This window comes from Centrocercus urophasianus, unplaced genomic scaffold (genome assembly GCF_019232065.1).
Source record: "Centrocercus urophasianus isolate 14NV4802_14NV808 unplaced genomic scaffold, USGS_Curo_1.0 seq_61, whole genome shotgun sequence".
NCBI classification, from domain to species: domain Eukaryota; kingdom Metazoa; phylum Chordata; class Aves; order Galliformes; family Phasianidae; genus Centrocercus; species Centrocercus urophasianus.
Genome location: NW_024885211.1, coordinates 292695 through 308808, shown reverse-complemented (window position 1 = coordinate 308808; position 16114 = coordinate 292695). Strand labels below are relative to the sequence as shown.

Genomic DNA, 16114 nt, shown 5'->3' with positions numbered 1-16114 from the left:
TGCTGCAGTCCTCTGTCCTGTGAATGAGTCGTCGTTCCACCAAGGAGTACCACAGTCTAGATTCTGCCAAAACAAACTTTATTGCACAAAAAAAAATCTTATGTACAATAGTATATAAACAAGGTATCTTAGAGTGACTCTTGTGCATATATTTTTGACTCAGTTAGGTCTAAAAATCTGTTGCTAAAACATCTCTGCCTAAAGCAGTCATTTGAGGATTGTCACTTTGAAATGGAAACATTCAGAAATGGTAGGACAGACAACATTAGAGCTAGAAAACTAATACTTCTCTTTTACAGCCACATGCTAGTTATGTGAATAGTGTCCACAATAAGGCATTTTCTTGTTTCATTGTATGGGTGGATGGTAATGCCACATGCATCGCAAACAGATTTCAGAACCAGCTCTGCCTTGAGAAGGCAGCAGAGTCACAGCTCTATCCACAATGCTACTGAATGGTGACAAACAACGTGACATTTACAACAGGATTACAGAGGCAGAAAAGTAGCATACTGCTCATGATTTCTCAGGAGACCCTGCTGCCTCCCTGAGACCTTATCTGAAGGTGAACACAGCTTTATTTACTCTCTTTTGGTGTATGTGTTGAGTGAGTCCTATGTAAGTTTAGCTTTCCCTTGAGGGAAGGTAAGGTTAAAGTCTAATTCATACCAGTGACAGACCCAGGGGAGGTTGCTTGCTAGAAGGGAGGAAAGGTTCCCCTACTTGTTAAATGGCACATTTACAGTTCACAAATGTTTCCACCTTCCAGAGCTGCTTAGAGAGCAGTGTGCAGGCTTCTAAGTTCTGCAAGAGCCAATATAAATCAGAGACTGAAAATAATTCAGTGACGGATAGGACAATGCCTTTCTGTGCAGTGCATGGCAGGGGTCTTTTGGCTTTTCCTCCCGTGCTTCTTTTGCTTTTAGAACAAGAATGACTGCACTGAATGTTCTCCCACCACCAGCATGCAGCAGAGCCGTGCTGGGGGAGAGGGAATGGGACAACGTGCAACTTTGTGCTCAGCTTTCTATCAGCGTCCTCATGAAAAAAGTGGATGAAGCTGTTTACCAACAAAACATTTTACTGCTTCCATCAATCATCCCCGGGGTCTTTCACCATGGAGAAGCTTTTATTCACCTCCACCCAAGTTGCACTGGATACATATTTGACGTAATTGCACTTGCAGCCAGCACACACCTCTCCTCCAGCCTTGCTTTTGCTCACGGTAAAAAGCTGCCATTTAAAACATTCAAAGTACTGAAGTGTTAACTTTACAACACTCGTTGAGCTTGGCCAAGTTTGGCAAAGGAATTTCAGTCAGTAACTAAGTGTACACCTCTGGAAAGCTCCACCTAGAAACAGTGGCTTCCTGAGCTAAATTGCCCCTTATCGTAGCATTTCAGTCTGAGCAATGATGGTTGCTGTGGGGAGGGAGGTGGCAGGAGGAAAATGAAATATTACACTGACTGGAGAGATGGAAAGCAAAAAGTACTTCAGTGAAGGAAACAAACCAGCTCTCTGTTCAGAGCAGCCAGAATAAAACACTTCTAGAATACTAAATTCAAATCAAAACCTTAAAGAGTTACACAAACAAGACTTAGGGTTTTTTTTTAGTGCTCCCCTATCTCTGAACCAATGATTTTCTCGCCTTCCCCTTCCCCAAAACACCACGATGAACAGACCTGCACTCAATGTACAGATTCTTGCCTTTTCATCCTCCCCTTTTGTGCCTGAAATCTCAGTGGATGAAGCCACCCACGGCTTGTGTAAAGCTTTCAGAAAGGAGCCCAGATTCCACCACTGCTCTTTATCTTTGGTCTGTCTAGAACAGTGTCTAGAAGAAAGACATCGGGTAGATGGGCTCTACAGAGCAAACAGGCTCCATCTCTCCCAGTCTGCACAAAAAGGTTTCATCCAGGCACACAGTGCCTGGGCCATGTCATACCCCAGACTCATCAAAGCACTCCCACAGCTACAGCTCCATGTTCAGCATGGCCCCAGGGAAGGCCTCACTGTAGGAACAGAAAAGCTGTAAAGAGGAGTCGCAGTCTACATCTCATTCTTTAATCAAATGGAGACAAAAATAATAATAATAATAATAATAATAACCAGTGTAGATGTTTTTTCAAAAAATAACCTGATGCCACATGCTCCGGATTTCTAGTAGAGTAAGTACCTTGTAAGAGTAGCCTGTCACAAGCTTGGCTTTGTCTAGCATGAAGTCTTCTCGTTCAGCGTTATCCACCAGAGCAGTAAAAGGAGACAGAAGATATCCCACAGTTTTCTCCACTCTGGCATTGGTTTGGTTGTTGAGTCTGTCAGGGGTACTCTAGTGTGAAGACAGAACATCCCCATAGCTTGGCCTCTCCGTTGGTAACGCAGCTCTAAGCTTTGGAGCAGCCCTGAGTGTCTGTCTCTGTCTCAGAGGAGCTGCTCTCAGAGTCTATTTCTGTATTCTCCTGCTGATGTTTCTCTTGCACCTTCTGCCGAATTCCTTGCAAACGGATTAATAGGGACTGATAGTCAAAGTGGCCTCGTTTTTCTCCAAAAGGATCCTGGAAGGAAACCAGAGATGAACACATTAATATACACCTCTTGCCAGAAGGATAATGGGCTAAAGAAAGCTGTACAGTAACTGGCCAGCACAGAGTTGAATTCAACCTTGTGATCAATGGGACCGTGTCAATGGCCTCACAAAACTCTAAACTGATACCAATTGCTCTTCCCTTACCCACCAGCAGTCATTTTGTTGTAGAAGGCCACCAGAGTCATCAGGCACAGCTTGTCCTTTGTGAAACCACATTTTAAATCAAGATGCTGAGCTGCTGAAACACTTACTGCTTTTATCCCTATTCCATGTTAAAGGCAATTATCAGGGCTATGTGAAGGAGTGGTGAAGTTTCACCTGTCCCATGTGGCTCCAGAGTTAACAAGACAGCACATCTGCCAAGCACTGAACCAATATTATATCTGTCTAGAGTGACTTCATTTCAAATACAGAGCAGTGGAGATAACAGTAGCAAATTGTGTTCAGACTCCCTGCACTGCTATTTACGTGAGCAGAAAACAGACTGTGGTAGTCACCAGCTCTGGAGACTGAGCACAGCAGTCCCAAGCCATCGTGTTCTTCAGAAGTAACCTAGCTCTGGCTCCTTGAAGAAGAAACAAGAGTTGATCACACCTGACAATCCTCTGATCTCACCAAATACAGCCTTCAGCACAGCGCTCTCATTTTCATTTCTCATTTTCAGGAATTTCTCGCTCCAAACACGAACCTTCCTGCTTCAGGAGTGCTTTCATGTTATGAATTACACAGTCAGTGATGGCACTGACAGGAAAGAAGGGCTCAGATCAGAGACACTGGATCATTAAATCAAACACCTCCATCTTTTCTTAACAGTGAGATTTCTCAATGAGTCAGACAAGAGGTGCCTGATGAGGGAGGAAGACATGTTCAGATGCAAACAGCTTGGCAGTCTATTCTGTAAGGTCTATTTTCCTACAGAAATGAGCTCCTTTGTTCAACCTGTCTGGATGTATTTGCCATATTGTCGCTGTTCCCCTAATCCTTCCTCCTCCAGATACTTTTGCCTCAGTCAGCCACTTTCAACTGCATTTTACAGAACAACTCTGACAGTGTCAGAGAAAAGTTCCTATCTGTACCAGCAAAGAAATCCATGAAAAAGAAATCTTACCAGCACCTCAAGAAAATGATGCAATAGAGCTCAGCTGCCATCAGTATTGCATAGACTGTATGGGCCTCCCCTGCTTAACGCCAAATCCACATGAAAGCAAACTGCACTTCTTTAAACAGTGCTATAAGTATCTGCTTGCTCTGAGTGTGGCTCAGGTCCAGCACTGAGAGGAATCCAACAGCCCTGAAAACACTGTGTGCATACTCCAAACTCAGGAAAGTTAGTGTTTTATTCACAGGAGTTCCATGGTTAACTCAGAGTTGAGTTAAACACAGCGGATAGAAACTGTGGTTGAAACACAGCTGATAGAAAAGGTGCAGATCCACCCCATGTTGCACATCACACAGTGCAACTGTTTGTCACTATGAGTGTATTTGGAATCCAAGTTCTGAATTGACAAGAAAATCATCTGCTACCCACCTGCATCGTCTGACCTTGGAGATAAAGTCTCTCTTTGCACACCCCTTCATAGAAGTCGTAGTATTCCATGAAGGATTTCTCCATTACACCCCTGAACATAATCAGAGAGCAAAAAGTCAACACAGAATGACAGTATTACAATGGTGGCATCATCCAGGGTCACAGCATCCCACTGAACACAGTCATGTAATCAGCACAGCTCAAGCCAGACAACTAACTGGGTACAGCGAGGCAGGACACAGAACAAAACAAACTGCAGCATTGCTGCAGCTGAACAGACCCTGCACGTGTTTCTACAACAGCTGTGCTTTTCTCTCTGTCTGAAATGTTCTTTTTTTTCCCCTCTAAGAGAAAGCACATTTCTTCCCAAACACAAATCAGAAGATGCAGCCATTGTGCACAGTAACACAGCTTTGATCATTGCACAGCTCCTGGGCACGACAGAGATGCAGTCATCCATTTCAGAAGAAACAAAACCACTTTGCACTAGAGCAGGATGATTTAAAGACTTCTCTTCTCTGGAGCACCTCTCAGGATCTCAGGAAAAGCAACCAGAGAATCTTAACCTGTTTCCCCACACCCGTTTTCTTATGCTCCCTCCCTGCCTCCTTTCCATACCGTAGTGGCTCAGGGCAGGGACACTTTCCTTCCAACATGTCACACACTGCTACTCGGATGGTCTCATGCCGAATACACTCATTATAGTTCTTGCTGTCCCCAGGGTGCCTCTCCTGGAAATAGAATTTGGGCCAGTGAGTCCATGTTACTGGAACGGCTCTTCGTCTCTCTCTCTTGAGACTGATGAATTTCACTGGTGCATGAACCCACTACAGCTTTGTCTGTTTTGTGTATGCTGAGCTAATTTATACAGGAGGAAAAAAAAGGAAAAAAAAAAAATAGCTGGCACCATTTTCTACATCTACAGAGTCTTGGACTCGCACAGCTGGGGAGGCAAGTCAGCTGATAGCTGGCACAGAAAGCTGCCTCTCTCTGGGATGCCAGAACCATGAAAACCTGAGCAGTTTGGTTTCTGCACGACAGTGTGTCTCAAGGAAGCTGCATCAGGAGCCATGTAGCAGAGAAACGCCTTTTCTTCTTCTGTTACTTTTCACTATGAGAGCTAAGTAGCCTCCAGTTCAGAGCTTTGTAATTCCCCCCCCCTCAAGCTCTGACCAGAGGCAGAGCAAACTGAAAGAAAGCCAAGTGACACTGCCTTGCTTTGTCCCCATTTCCAGAATGTGTTTCGTTACCAGGTCAAGGTGTGGAGTGAAGGGAGAAATTGCTGCAGAACCAAAGATGAACCATCTCCAACTCTCACCTGCTCAAAGCCAGGTTCATTGTGATACGGGTTCTCAGTCATCAGAGACTGGATGGAGATGAGGACTGAGGAGATGCTCTGTGCTGGGCTCCACGCAGGCCCGGTCCAAGTGCTGAAGCATCAAAACAGAAAAGGATCAATTAACAAGGCAGGATCAGCCCAGCAACAACCATCTCTCCAAATATCAAAGATAAGAAAGCTCAGAAAACACATCTACACCTTACAGAAATGTGACAGGAGAAGTAACAGCTGCTACAGAAAGACAAAGCACTGCACACTGAGAAAGTTTCCAAGTCGAAGGCAGTTTATTCTCTCAGTCAAATGAGAGCATTAATCTGAGCCATGCAAGAGGCTGGGGAGCTTCACAGCTAACACACAGAGGGAATCACACGTGAGCTGAGGAAATGTACCATCTTCAAATACCTCTCAGTGCACTTCAGAGCTATGGCTGTAATCTTGTACAGCACCCTGAAGCAACACATGCTGCCAACACTACAGTAAGTCAGGAACTGCAGCTGTTTAAGAAGTTAAATCTAACTTTGCAGACTCAAACAAGACCACTACTTGGGCAGTTTGTAATGCAGACAGCACAAGGTCTGCCACCAAAAGCACTCATGGATGCCTTGCTGTAGGAACAAGGTGCTCCTTTAATATGCATGGTGTAGCAAAAACCTCCGCACAGAACAACAGGTCAGAACCGCTACATGCCATTAATATCCTAGCTCCAGATAGAGAGCTGCTTCCCTGGGAGCTGAACAAGGATGTACTGACCCACATATGCTCTTCCTAAATCCATTCACAGCTTCCCATTGCTGGTAAGGCTGAGGCTCTTTGTTCACTCTTCAATAATTTAGCTTCCATGCCAAGGCTACAGTACATGAGCAACGAGGCAGCTTGCGTGGAAGCTGCTGGGCATTCAGCCCCCTGAGCTTCAGACAAGCCCTGCACACCTCAGTGCTTCCCAGGCATTGGCATCCAGCTCACTGGATCAGAAAGGCTCACTCACTGAGGAAAATGTTTCCCAGCACACTGCACCTCTCACCCAGCCCTGGACCAGCAGATGAGTATCAGAGACTTGAATCAACTTTAGCATAAGGGACACGGTGCTGCTGAAACCATCCCAAAGACAATAACCACAGCTGTGCTCAGATTCCTGTTGTTTGATGAAACCCCTCCAGCAATTCAAGCCATCGCTGCCCTTTCCCCACTTGGCTGCCTCTACCTGCACCAGTCCAGAGCCTCAGCAAGAGCCCTTTCTTACTTGCAACTGAAAAACCATCACAGCTGGGGTGGGGAATATCACACTACAGCCAGAGTCCCTCTGGTAGAGCCTAAAAGCCACTGAATCAGCCAGGACTCAGTTTAAAAACCAAGTATGTGAGTAACAAGCATTTGCAGCAGTGGAGCCTGTTGGAACAGGCAGCATGGGAGCAGGGATTGTAAATCATTAGACCTACCCAGCCTCACATACTACATGTAGGTGGAAGCCCAGAGCACTCAAATGGCTTTCAAGGAAGTTCTTAGAGGCTTTTAATCTTATTTATTTTTAAACCCACACAGAGGGAGGAAATTAAAACCACGAAAACCTGCATTCAGAAAGCATTAAGGATCAGCTTGCAAAGAGCAAGAGTAGAAGAAAGGCAGCGCTCAAGCCTGGGCTTTGCAAGGGGAAGCAGAAAAGTGACAGTATGCACTGAACTTCATGCTTCCCCTGCTCCGCTCTCAGATGCTTTTAGAGACAAGTTAGACTCTGAGCTCAGAAGAGGAATTTGTGCTGCTTTACGACTCTGATCCAGTGCATAACTTTACAGAAGCATAGAGGTGCATCCAAGCATGTCTGGGGCAAGATCGGGGCACAGAGCGTTGAGAAAGATGTGCGAGGCACAGTGCAGCCAGTGGCTACCTCCTGATTTCCCACCAAAACAGCCAAAGTCTCCTCTTACCCTAGAATACTCAGGCAGACTTTCCCATTGCGGTAGAAGTTGGGGTTAAACCTCACTGTGTTATTGCCCGTTGTCATCAGTTTGACCCTTGGCGGGTGGATGGGATAATCTGGAGGACAGCGAAACAGGAACAAGAAGAAACCCCCTTCATAAGGCGTGTCAAATGGGCCTGTGATCAATGCATGAATCTGGAAAACAAAAGCCCATCTTGCGCACCACTTCAACATTGTGCAGCACCATCAAATCCTCAACAGAGCCAACCGAAGGCAAGCAATACCTCCACCCAGGCATGGACACGGCACCTTCCCCAAGCACACGCCACGTGCAGGCCATACACAACCCCCCCTCTTTCCCTCCTCAGCCAGAGCCACTGCTGCACCCTTCTCTCCCCTCTGCCACACTCAATGTGCAGAGCAGGTTTCCAACGCGAGGTTTGGCCACAGTCCACAGCAGCTGCCTCCCATACATCTCAACACAGTCCAAAGAGGACTGAATCACAGTTCAGCTGGTGAGCTCTGCTTTAAAAAGATTTCAAATATGAAAAAAAAAAAAAAAAGGCTAATTTTAGCAAGAAAAAAAGGCAGATTTTCTGCCAAAACTAGAACATTCCTCAATTTTATGGTCTCATGCTGATTTGGTTTTATCGAAACCAATCATTTAATTACCTCTGCCAGGATCTGAAATTAAGACCCCATGCTCCCCTCGCTAATTACCTTCAAAAATCTCGATTGCATACCAGGAAATCTGCTCCCATTGGGCTATTAGGGAAGCTTCCTCCTTTTCCATCCTCCTGAAGTGATCCAAGCAATCTCCTTTAATGATCCTCTTACCCACCTAGGATGTTAGTTAAAAAGCCCAAGGCTGCTGTTCTACAAACCCGCATTTCTGCTGAAGGGCATTTTGGCACTTTTCAGCCTTCAAACCCAGGGAGGTCAGAGCTCCAGCAAAATGCCCAAGGTCTGAGCTGTCTGCACACAGACACTCCCTTTTGCACTATCTCCAAAAATCCAAGAGCCCTAAGCCAGGCAGGTGCTCACACTGAGGGAATCAAGGCAGTGCCAAGTCTGTCAAGGGGGTGAGAGAAGTGTGCAGCAGAGGAGAAACCAAAGCAACCCCATACACACACACACACACACACACAGAGCTTTCTCAGAATCCAGCACAGCCAGATGAGGTGACACTGGCTGGAGAAAAGTAGCATCAGCCAAGGAATGCACTGGATCACGATCACTGTTTGAGCAACACCAGCCTCCAAGATCACTGCACTCTCTCAGGCGTAATTGGCAGTTCCCTATCCTGGAAAATCCCTAGAGCCAGGCAGCCAGAAGGGGAAGAACTGGGGCAGGAGAGGCAAGAGACACACCTGGCCCTAGGGAACAGATGTGCTGGAGGTGATGTGATGGGAGTAGCTACGCAGGTCAGATCTGCATGAACTCGTAGAATTGTTTGAGTTGGAAGGGACCTGTAAAGGCCAGCTGGTCCAGTTCTCCTGCAATGAACAGGGACACCTACAGCTCCATCAGGTGCTCACAGCCTGGTCCAACCTGACCTCAGGTGTTGTCTTCAGGGACAGGGTATCTACCACCTCTCTGGGACAGGGATGCTGTTACCTGTGAGAGCCAGGCAGGCAGCTCCACAGCAAGACAGCATCTGGGCCCAGGGATAAATCCCACTGCCAGGTCACAACAGTTAAACACCTCTGCCTTCCATAGGTGACTTACATATAATTCAGCATTTCCAGTGACTGACAGGTGTTCCTCATTTCCAGCCCCTCACAAAGCCCCCCACTCCCAACAGATTTCCATAGAACTAATCTAGTGATTCTTTTCAAGCATCTGCAGGGCAAAGAACAAGCTGGGTTGGAACTCCACTAGTTCATAGGACTGTCTTTATCTGTGGAAACTCCCAGGTTCCTGTGATGGTATCTCTCCACAAAACCATCTTTTCCTTGACAGCCTCCTTCCATTTAAAGGCAGCTCAGATTGTCACCAAAAAAAAAACAGAGCTGCACTGTGCTCTTACGGGACTCACCCTGACTCCTTGTTTTGAGAGAAGGGATTTACACCATTTGGGAGAATCCTCAGAGCAGCCACCAAAAGCAACACACAGAAGAGTGGGAACTTGAACCCATTCCAAAGTGTCTCTTACCTTGGTCATGTCATGGGGATCAGGCACAACAAACATTCCCGGGGGCGGTTCCTTGTAAATGGACATAATATCCCTGCAACAAAGGAGAGAGGAATTAGTCAAAATCTCCCTTGGTGTTCATCAGCCCTTGAGGCATGGAATGTTCTAGAGGACAAATCTGTGTAGAGATGCAAAGGGACAGATTTTTAAGATGGAAATTTGCAACTCCAAGTGGTAGATGCTTTCCTTTGGTCTGACTGCTTCCTGGCTGAGCTCTCTTAACTTATAGTAAACAACAGTTGAAGAGCACAGGCAGCACTCAATGAATCAGTGAGGCATCAGACCTCAGCACCTTGGCTACCTGCTGTCTTGCTTTTTACCCTGAATCAACTCCAGCACCCAGGAATTAACAGTAAGCTTCTCCTAAGGTCAGCACAAAAAAGCTCTCATTGGTGAATGTTGTCACCCAACAGAAAACTTTACCTCTCTGTTTTCTCTCCATACACTTGGGCTATTTACAAAGTCCCTTCTGCAGACCAAGTCACTTTTTTCCCCAACATACAGTGACTGAACTGTGTCCAAAAACCACTCTGTCAAGTTTGGTTTTAATCAGACAGTTGGTTCAAGTGCTATTAGGAAGCACAGACACACGCACACAACTTCATCACAATGGTTTTATTTCCTGGGCTAAACGAACTGAAAAATAACAAGTTTACAAATACACCAAACAGCACCCATCACCTTTCATTGCCAAAAAGCTCCCCATCACAATCAGAGCTGCACTGTACTCTGGGACAAGCTACCACTAGACCTGTTCAGGAAGCAACCAGAGTCCAGAGAGGTTTCAGGGCAAGAACGAGTTTGAGAACAACAGGAGAGCTTTGCCTTCCTACTCAGCATTATGAAGTTTATTGCTTTTGGTGTTTGGATGGAAAACTGCCAAAATATCTGGTGCCATCTTTGGAAGACATTAGACAAGCTCTAGAACAAGCAACAGAACAAGGATGAGCAAGAGCCTGGCAGACAGAAATACTGCTCTGAAGGAAGAGGAAGAACTTGTTGTAACAGTGCCAATATCTCTAACAATAAAAGACCGCATTGCTCACGGTATCAAAGGCTATTGACATACCAGGTTTAACCAGATGATTCTTAAAGAGTCAGAGCAGCCAAATGGGTGGGCACCAACCAGGAAAAAGGATTGCTACCGGCAGGTTTAGGATAACATCTTGCAAAACTCAACTTGACTGCTGATGGGAGCAGAGGAGCTCATTCCCTTCCTATTTAACAGCATCTCCACTGAGCACGCTGCAATCCTGAGGGCAGGATGAGGGCAGCGTGCCACACAACGTGGCAGCCAAAGGCCACAGCAACAGGAGGAGGAGGATATCCCAGAGGGTCTGTGGCCTTCACCCAAACACCTGAGCACAGAGCCCTGGGGCTGCACCCAAGAGAGCCCCTGGGCACAGTAATGAATTACAGAATCATTATGGTCGGAAAAAACCTCTCAGATCCATAAACCCAAGCCCAGCCCACCCCCAAACCACGACCCCAAGTGCCACATCTCTGCAGTTCCTGAACACCTTCAAGGACGGCAACTCCACCACCATCCCGTGCAGCCTGCGTGCCGACGCCTCATTGCTCTTTTGGAGAAGAGATTTCTCCTAATACCCAACCTGAACCTCTTCTGGCACAACATAATGCCATCACCGTTATCCTACGGCTGCTACCTGATACAGAGACCAATCCCTTCCAGTGTTTCTCCTGAGACTCCTCTTCCCCAGCGACCGCCAGGATCCGTCCTGATGACCCCAAGGACCCGTCCCCAGCCCCAAACCCGGCTGAACCCCTTGGCGCGGCCCCGGTTCCCCGTTACCGGCGTAGGAAAGCGGGCGGCCCCGCACAACCACGGAGCGGGACAGCGGGGCTCCGTCGGAGCTCTCCGTGCCGGGGAAGGACAAGAGGAGGCCCCGAGGGAGGGGAGGGCAGGGCGGCCCGCTCACCGTTTGATTCGCAGCAGGCAGGCCGAGCTGGGCCGCTCGCTGTCCCAGTCACCGCTGACCGTGGGGTCCCAGAAGGCGGAATGCGTGAGGAGCGCGGCCCCCGCGGCCGCTGCCGCCGCTGCGGCGATGGGAGCTCCGCCGCTTCCCGGGGCTACGCTGGAAGCAGCCGGAGAAGAGCCGAAACCAGCGGCCGCCCACAGTTCGGCGGGGATGAAAACGCCGGGGTTCCCCGCGCCGCCGCCAGAGCTGGTCGAGGTGCCACCGCCACCGCTGCCCGCCGCCGCCGCCGCCAACACCGCGGCCGGAGCCGCCTCCTCGGCGGCCGGACTCTCCGCCATTCCGCGCCCGGCCTCGGAGAACGCCGCTTCCGGGACTCCGCACCAACGAGTCGGTCGGCCAGAGCGGCCACCGCCTCGCGCCTCCTCCACCGATCGCCGCCCAGAGCGTCACCTCCTACGCGCTGCCCTCCCACTACCGGCGCTGACTCCCCCCTCCCCCTGCTGCCATAGAGTCTCCTTTCGGTACCAGAAGGGCCCTTCCACGGAGACCGCCCTCTCCTCCCAATAGGCTGTGCGTCGCTGCGCAACAGCGCCCCCTGCGGTGCCGGCGGACTGCAGAGGCAGAGAAGTCGGACTCGTGGAAATGGGAGTTTTTTTGAGGCTCAGCAGGGAAGCAGCTGCTACGGAGATGCTGAGCACGGCCCCGAGCAGCCATCACTGAACCATTTTACTCCCAAGGTCACTGCTGCCATACCAGAGATACACAAAATAATCTGGTTTAATCCATTTCACGCACAAAAGACCGACGTAAAGAAGAAATGCAATCAGATTACAAGCCAGAAAAGGTCAGGTAACACAGCACTGCGCTGTGAGTACAGGTGAGCAGCTGACACACTGCCAACTACACCATGTTAACTGAAGGTTCCCAGGGACCTTCACTGATAGTTTTACCCCCACATTTCACAGGGAGCACAGATAAGCTTCCCCCATGCTCAAGAGAAATCTGCCTCTCTCCAGCTCACAGCTGTCTGTGATGCGCTTTAGCTTCTCACTGAAGGAAACATAAAAGCACAAGTTGTGCATCATCCTCTCTATCAGCAAGGGTTTCTGCTACTGCAGTCCAGCATGGTTCACATTTAAAACAGATAAACTTCAGCTGGAGTAGAAATCCAGGCATACAGAACAGGGTCCTCTCCTTTGAGCAATTATGTATTTGTCCCCACCTGGCAACCTCTCTGAACATATAGAACCTTTCCTCTTTGCCAGCTAGTGGGTTTTGTCTGGGCTCTTCCTAGAGACCCTTTTCTCCAAGCAGTGTCAAGAACGGGTTTGTCTGTTTGTTGTTTTTGGGCAGAAATCAAAACCCTTCTCCAACTCCTTTCACACTGCATAGGCAGCTATTAGAAAGGAACAGAGAAGTTACTGATATTCGTGTCCCCAGGCGTGTCCCAACCACTCTTCAGAGGCTTTAGTATACACAGACACTGCATTAATTCAATTACCTAAAGCTGATAACCAGACTAGCTTCCCACATGGTTACCTTCCTTAAAGGCACAGCTGTCTTACACTGGGTCCAAGATTCAGCTTAGACCTCAGAACTTCTCCTTGCTCAGTGTGCTCCAAACTCTGAAACAGCTGAGGCATGCAACTGTTGAGAAAGAAATAACACTGTCTGTGGTCCTGTGCTTAAACCAAAGCTTTGAAGAGGCCTATGAACAGTGTGACCTTGAAACCATTTTTTTTTTCTTCGTTAAAGAAATCTCAGATGGTACTGTAACGTATATCCTTGTGTACTTGCACAAGGACATATGCCATTTTATAATCCAAACTCCTTTAATACACTCTGTACACTCACCTGTACCCATCACCTTTTCTATACCATAATCTTCAGTAATATTATGTGGTGATAATAATGTTTTGTCAGCTCAAATATAAGAATTTGCTTTATTAGAGCAATGCTTGTTGGGATCACTGAATAAATCCGACACAGTGTTTGAGCTGTTCAAGGACATCCCCTTTTATTTGGCTGACTTCATTTCTCCTTCTTGCTGCCACCATTTCACATTCCCACTGCTTTACCAGTAGGTGTTCCTAGATCTAGAATATTACCCTCTTCAACTAATACATCAACATCCCCCAATGGCTTTCCCAATGATGGACCAGCACATAAGAAAAAAAAAAAATAATAAAGCCACCACTTTATTTAGAGAAATCTTTTCTTTAATTGTCAGTCTGGAACGCTCTGATGAAAGCAGACTCAAACCGCCGAGGACAAAGTGATGGAAACTGCAGCCACGCCAGAAGTTGTCACATGGCAAAGAGGATAAGGAATGCCACCATCAAACAGAAGAGACCCATGGCCTCAGACAGGGCAAAGCCCAGGATGGCATAGGAGAAAAGCTGCTGCTTGAGAGATGGATTCCTGCATGTATACAGGGGAGGGAGGGAACAAAAAACAACAAAGTGAAGGTAGAAAAAAAAAAGAAAAAAAGAAAAGGACCCACAGTGAGAAAAACACACAACTAAATAAACCAGACCCCAAATCACATCACAGAAAGCCAGGATTATGCCATACAGTCATCAAGCTTTGGAGGATGAACCAGATTTATGGCAGCTAGCCACCATCTGGAATGAAAAAGCCATGATTTTTCCCTGGGTTGAACGATTTTCAGTAGCCATGTGAAACCCCCAAAGCTAATTTCACCTGCCCTGGTGGTACCAAGCACCAGTTGCCATTGATGACTAGTGCTTCATTCCTTCTAGGAGGAGGCAGAGCTCTACAGAACTTCTGCATCGCCCAATAGTAAGTATAGGGTGGATTTAAACAGTTCAGGCACTTTCTTATTTGTTTAAATGAAATGATGAAATGTAACATTCCTTTTACATTCCAGAGAGGAATGCTTCAGTTAAAGTATGTGATTCTACACGCTACACATATAGAGTAGAACATAAGCACCAGAAAAAGCTCCTCTCAGTTTAGTGCTAGAAAGGAATAAATTCAAGCCAGCCTGGCATCTTACTTACCTGGCATAGCCAATGATCAAGCTGCCAAACACTGTCCCAATACCTGCTCCTGAACCAGCCACCCCAACTGTGGCAGCACCAGCACCGATGAACTTAGCAGCAGTGTCAATATCCCGGGAAACTGCACTAGTTTGGAACTCACGGCGGGTCAGCTGTGGATAGGACACACCAGCTGGCTGTGGGATACATAGAAAACAGGTTAATGGCATTGAATCATCAATATGGAAGTCATCTTAATAAAACATATTTTCACTGTTTATAATCTACTCAGAACAGAGCAAAAAATAATGCTCAGCTACCACTGGTCTGGGCTAGAAGTTATATCTCTTTACTAGCCGTTGTGATGATGTAAAAATCTTACTCCTCCACCTCTGGAAGAGTCATCAAAACATCAAGCACAGAAATACGGGAGCCAATTTAATTTACCACATAAAAGAGTCTTACCTGTACAGCCTGAGCCTCAGGCCTGCTGAACACAGACACTGAAACAGGCCTGGCCAGAGCCCTGGAGCAGCACCGGAACTGAAGCAAAACAGATCGTTAATTCCTACAGTTAGGTGCACCCTCACCAATTCTCAGAAAAGAACAGTGTTAGAAAATTTTCGAAATGTTTTAAGACTGAAAAAAGCATAGACAAATTTAGAGCATTCCTACTCTAGACAGTTGGATTCAGCCCACGAGGAATGCTGTCACAAGCTGCAGGATCACAGCTGTTACTTCACAGCTCAGCCATTATCACAACCCCAGAGGTTTCATTCCTAGCTTGTATTTTGTGACAAAAGGATGACATCTCTGTGATAACTGCTTATCTCACACTGCTGTTGGGCTCACAGCCCAACAAATGCTTGCAGGGACAGTGGGCATCACTCTGCAGTCACCAGAGGTCACCTTGTTCCCCCCCCCTTTATTACCCACGTGTAAAATGGCTTTGTGGGACCCTCTCTCAGCCAGGACCGCCCAGAGTTCTGATCGCTGCCCCATTGGGAAAGCCTCCATACCCCATTACACCCCTCTGCAGACAGTTCTTACCAGAGCCGGAGAGCTGAGAAGAGACAAAGAAGTCGTCTGCATCTTGCTTTACCTATTACTAATAACGACAAGAAGGAATTAGGAATCCCAGTGCTGCCACATCCTCCTCGCGGCCCAACCCCACAGATCTAGAGATCCGCATTTCTCCCTTCCCTCATTCTAAACACCCCAAAACCACCTCAGCACAACCGAGTCCCGGACGGAGCAAAGGGACAGCACAGTCCCATCAAAGGGTACGGTCCCGGCCAGGCACACCCCACCGGCCAGGACCAAGGCCGCGGTGCCGCTCGAAGCCCCGGGGCCGCACACGGACCCCACCTGCGCGGCGTCCACTCCGGGCTGCGACGGCGGCGGCTGTGAAGGGAGAGCGCGCCCCCACCTCGCTCACCTTGCCGTGTCCCCCAGCGTCCTCCGCGCCGATTGGCTACCGCTACACGCGGCGCGCGGCATTCTGGGACAACATCCTCGCTCCCCATTGGCCGAGGTCAGGCAAGCTCCTCCCACCAGCATCCGGGATAGCAGCATGGGGCGGGAGGACTGTGTTACGATGCGGGCCTCC

The 16114-nt window shown here is 47.9% G+C and overlaps 2 protein-coding genes across 3 annotated transcripts; both read right to left on the bottom strand.

Moving 5' to 3' along the window:
* Positions 1–57: 57 nt before the first annotated feature.
* UBE2Z (ubiquitin conjugating enzyme E2 Z) lies at positions 58–11841 on the bottom strand. The gene is made up of 7 exons (XM_042836502.1): positions 11504–11841; positions 9525–9597; positions 7377–7564; positions 5434–5545; positions 4734–4846; positions 4116–4206; positions 58–2555 (listed from the first exon to the last, which is right to left on the bottom strand). The coding sequence occupies exons 1-7, from the start codon at positions 11839–11841 to the stop codon at positions 2385–2387; spliced, it is 1086 nt and encodes a 361-aa protein (XP_042692436.1). The 3' UTR covers positions 58–2384.
* Positions 11842–13685: 1844 nt separating this feature from the next.
* Positions 13686–15994, bottom strand: ATP5MC1 (ATP synthase membrane subunit c locus 1). Of its 2 annotated transcripts, none has more exons than XM_042836493.1 (5): positions 15944–15994; positions 15556–15613; positions 14971–15048; positions 14527–14702; positions 13686–13924 (listed from the first exon to the last, which is right to left on the bottom strand). In XM_042836493.1, exons 2-5 carry the CDS (start codon positions 15595–15597, stop codon positions 13810–13812), a joined length of 411 nt encoding a protein of 136 aa, XP_042692427.1. In that variant the 5' UTR covers positions 15598–15613; positions 15944–15994; the 3' UTR covers positions 13686–13809. The 2 variants fall into 2 exon arrangements, with proteins under 2 accessions (XP_042692427.1, XP_042692426.1); XM_042836492.1 differs by having other exon boundaries at positions 15874–15962.
* Between the last annotated feature and the right edge of the window lie 120 nt (positions 15995–16114).

What these genes read in the sequence shown, in the direction of transcription:
- ATP5MC1 (XM_042836493.1), bottom strand. Translation starts at nt 15,597, where the DNA reads ATGCAGACGACTTCTTTGTCTCTTCTCAGCTCTCCGGCTCTG. An exon ending in CTGAGGCTCAGGCTGTACAG is followed by an intron (nt 14,703 to 14,970) that starts GTAAGACTCTTT and finishes TGTATCCCACAG; the next exon opens with CCAGCTGGTGTGTCCTATCC. An exon ending in TTGATCATTGGCTATGCCAG is followed by an intron (nt 13,925 to 14,526) that starts GTAAGTAAGATG and finishes GTATACATGCAG; the next exon opens with GAATCCATCTCTCAAGCAGC.
- UBE2Z (XM_042836502.1), bottom strand. Translation starts at nt 11,841, where the DNA reads ATGGCGGAGAGTCCGGCCGCCGAGGAGGCGGCTCCGGCCGCGGTGTTG. An exon ending in CCCTGCCCTGAGCCACTACG is followed by an intron (nt 4,207 to 4,733) that starts GTATGGAAAGGA and finishes GATTATGTTCAG; the next exon opens with GGGTGTAATGGAGAAATCCT. An exon ending in TCCAAGGTCAGACGATGCAG is followed by an intron (nt 2,556 to 4,115) that starts GTGGGTAGCAGA and finishes GTTTCCTTCCAG; the next exon opens with GATCCTTTTGGAGAAAAACG.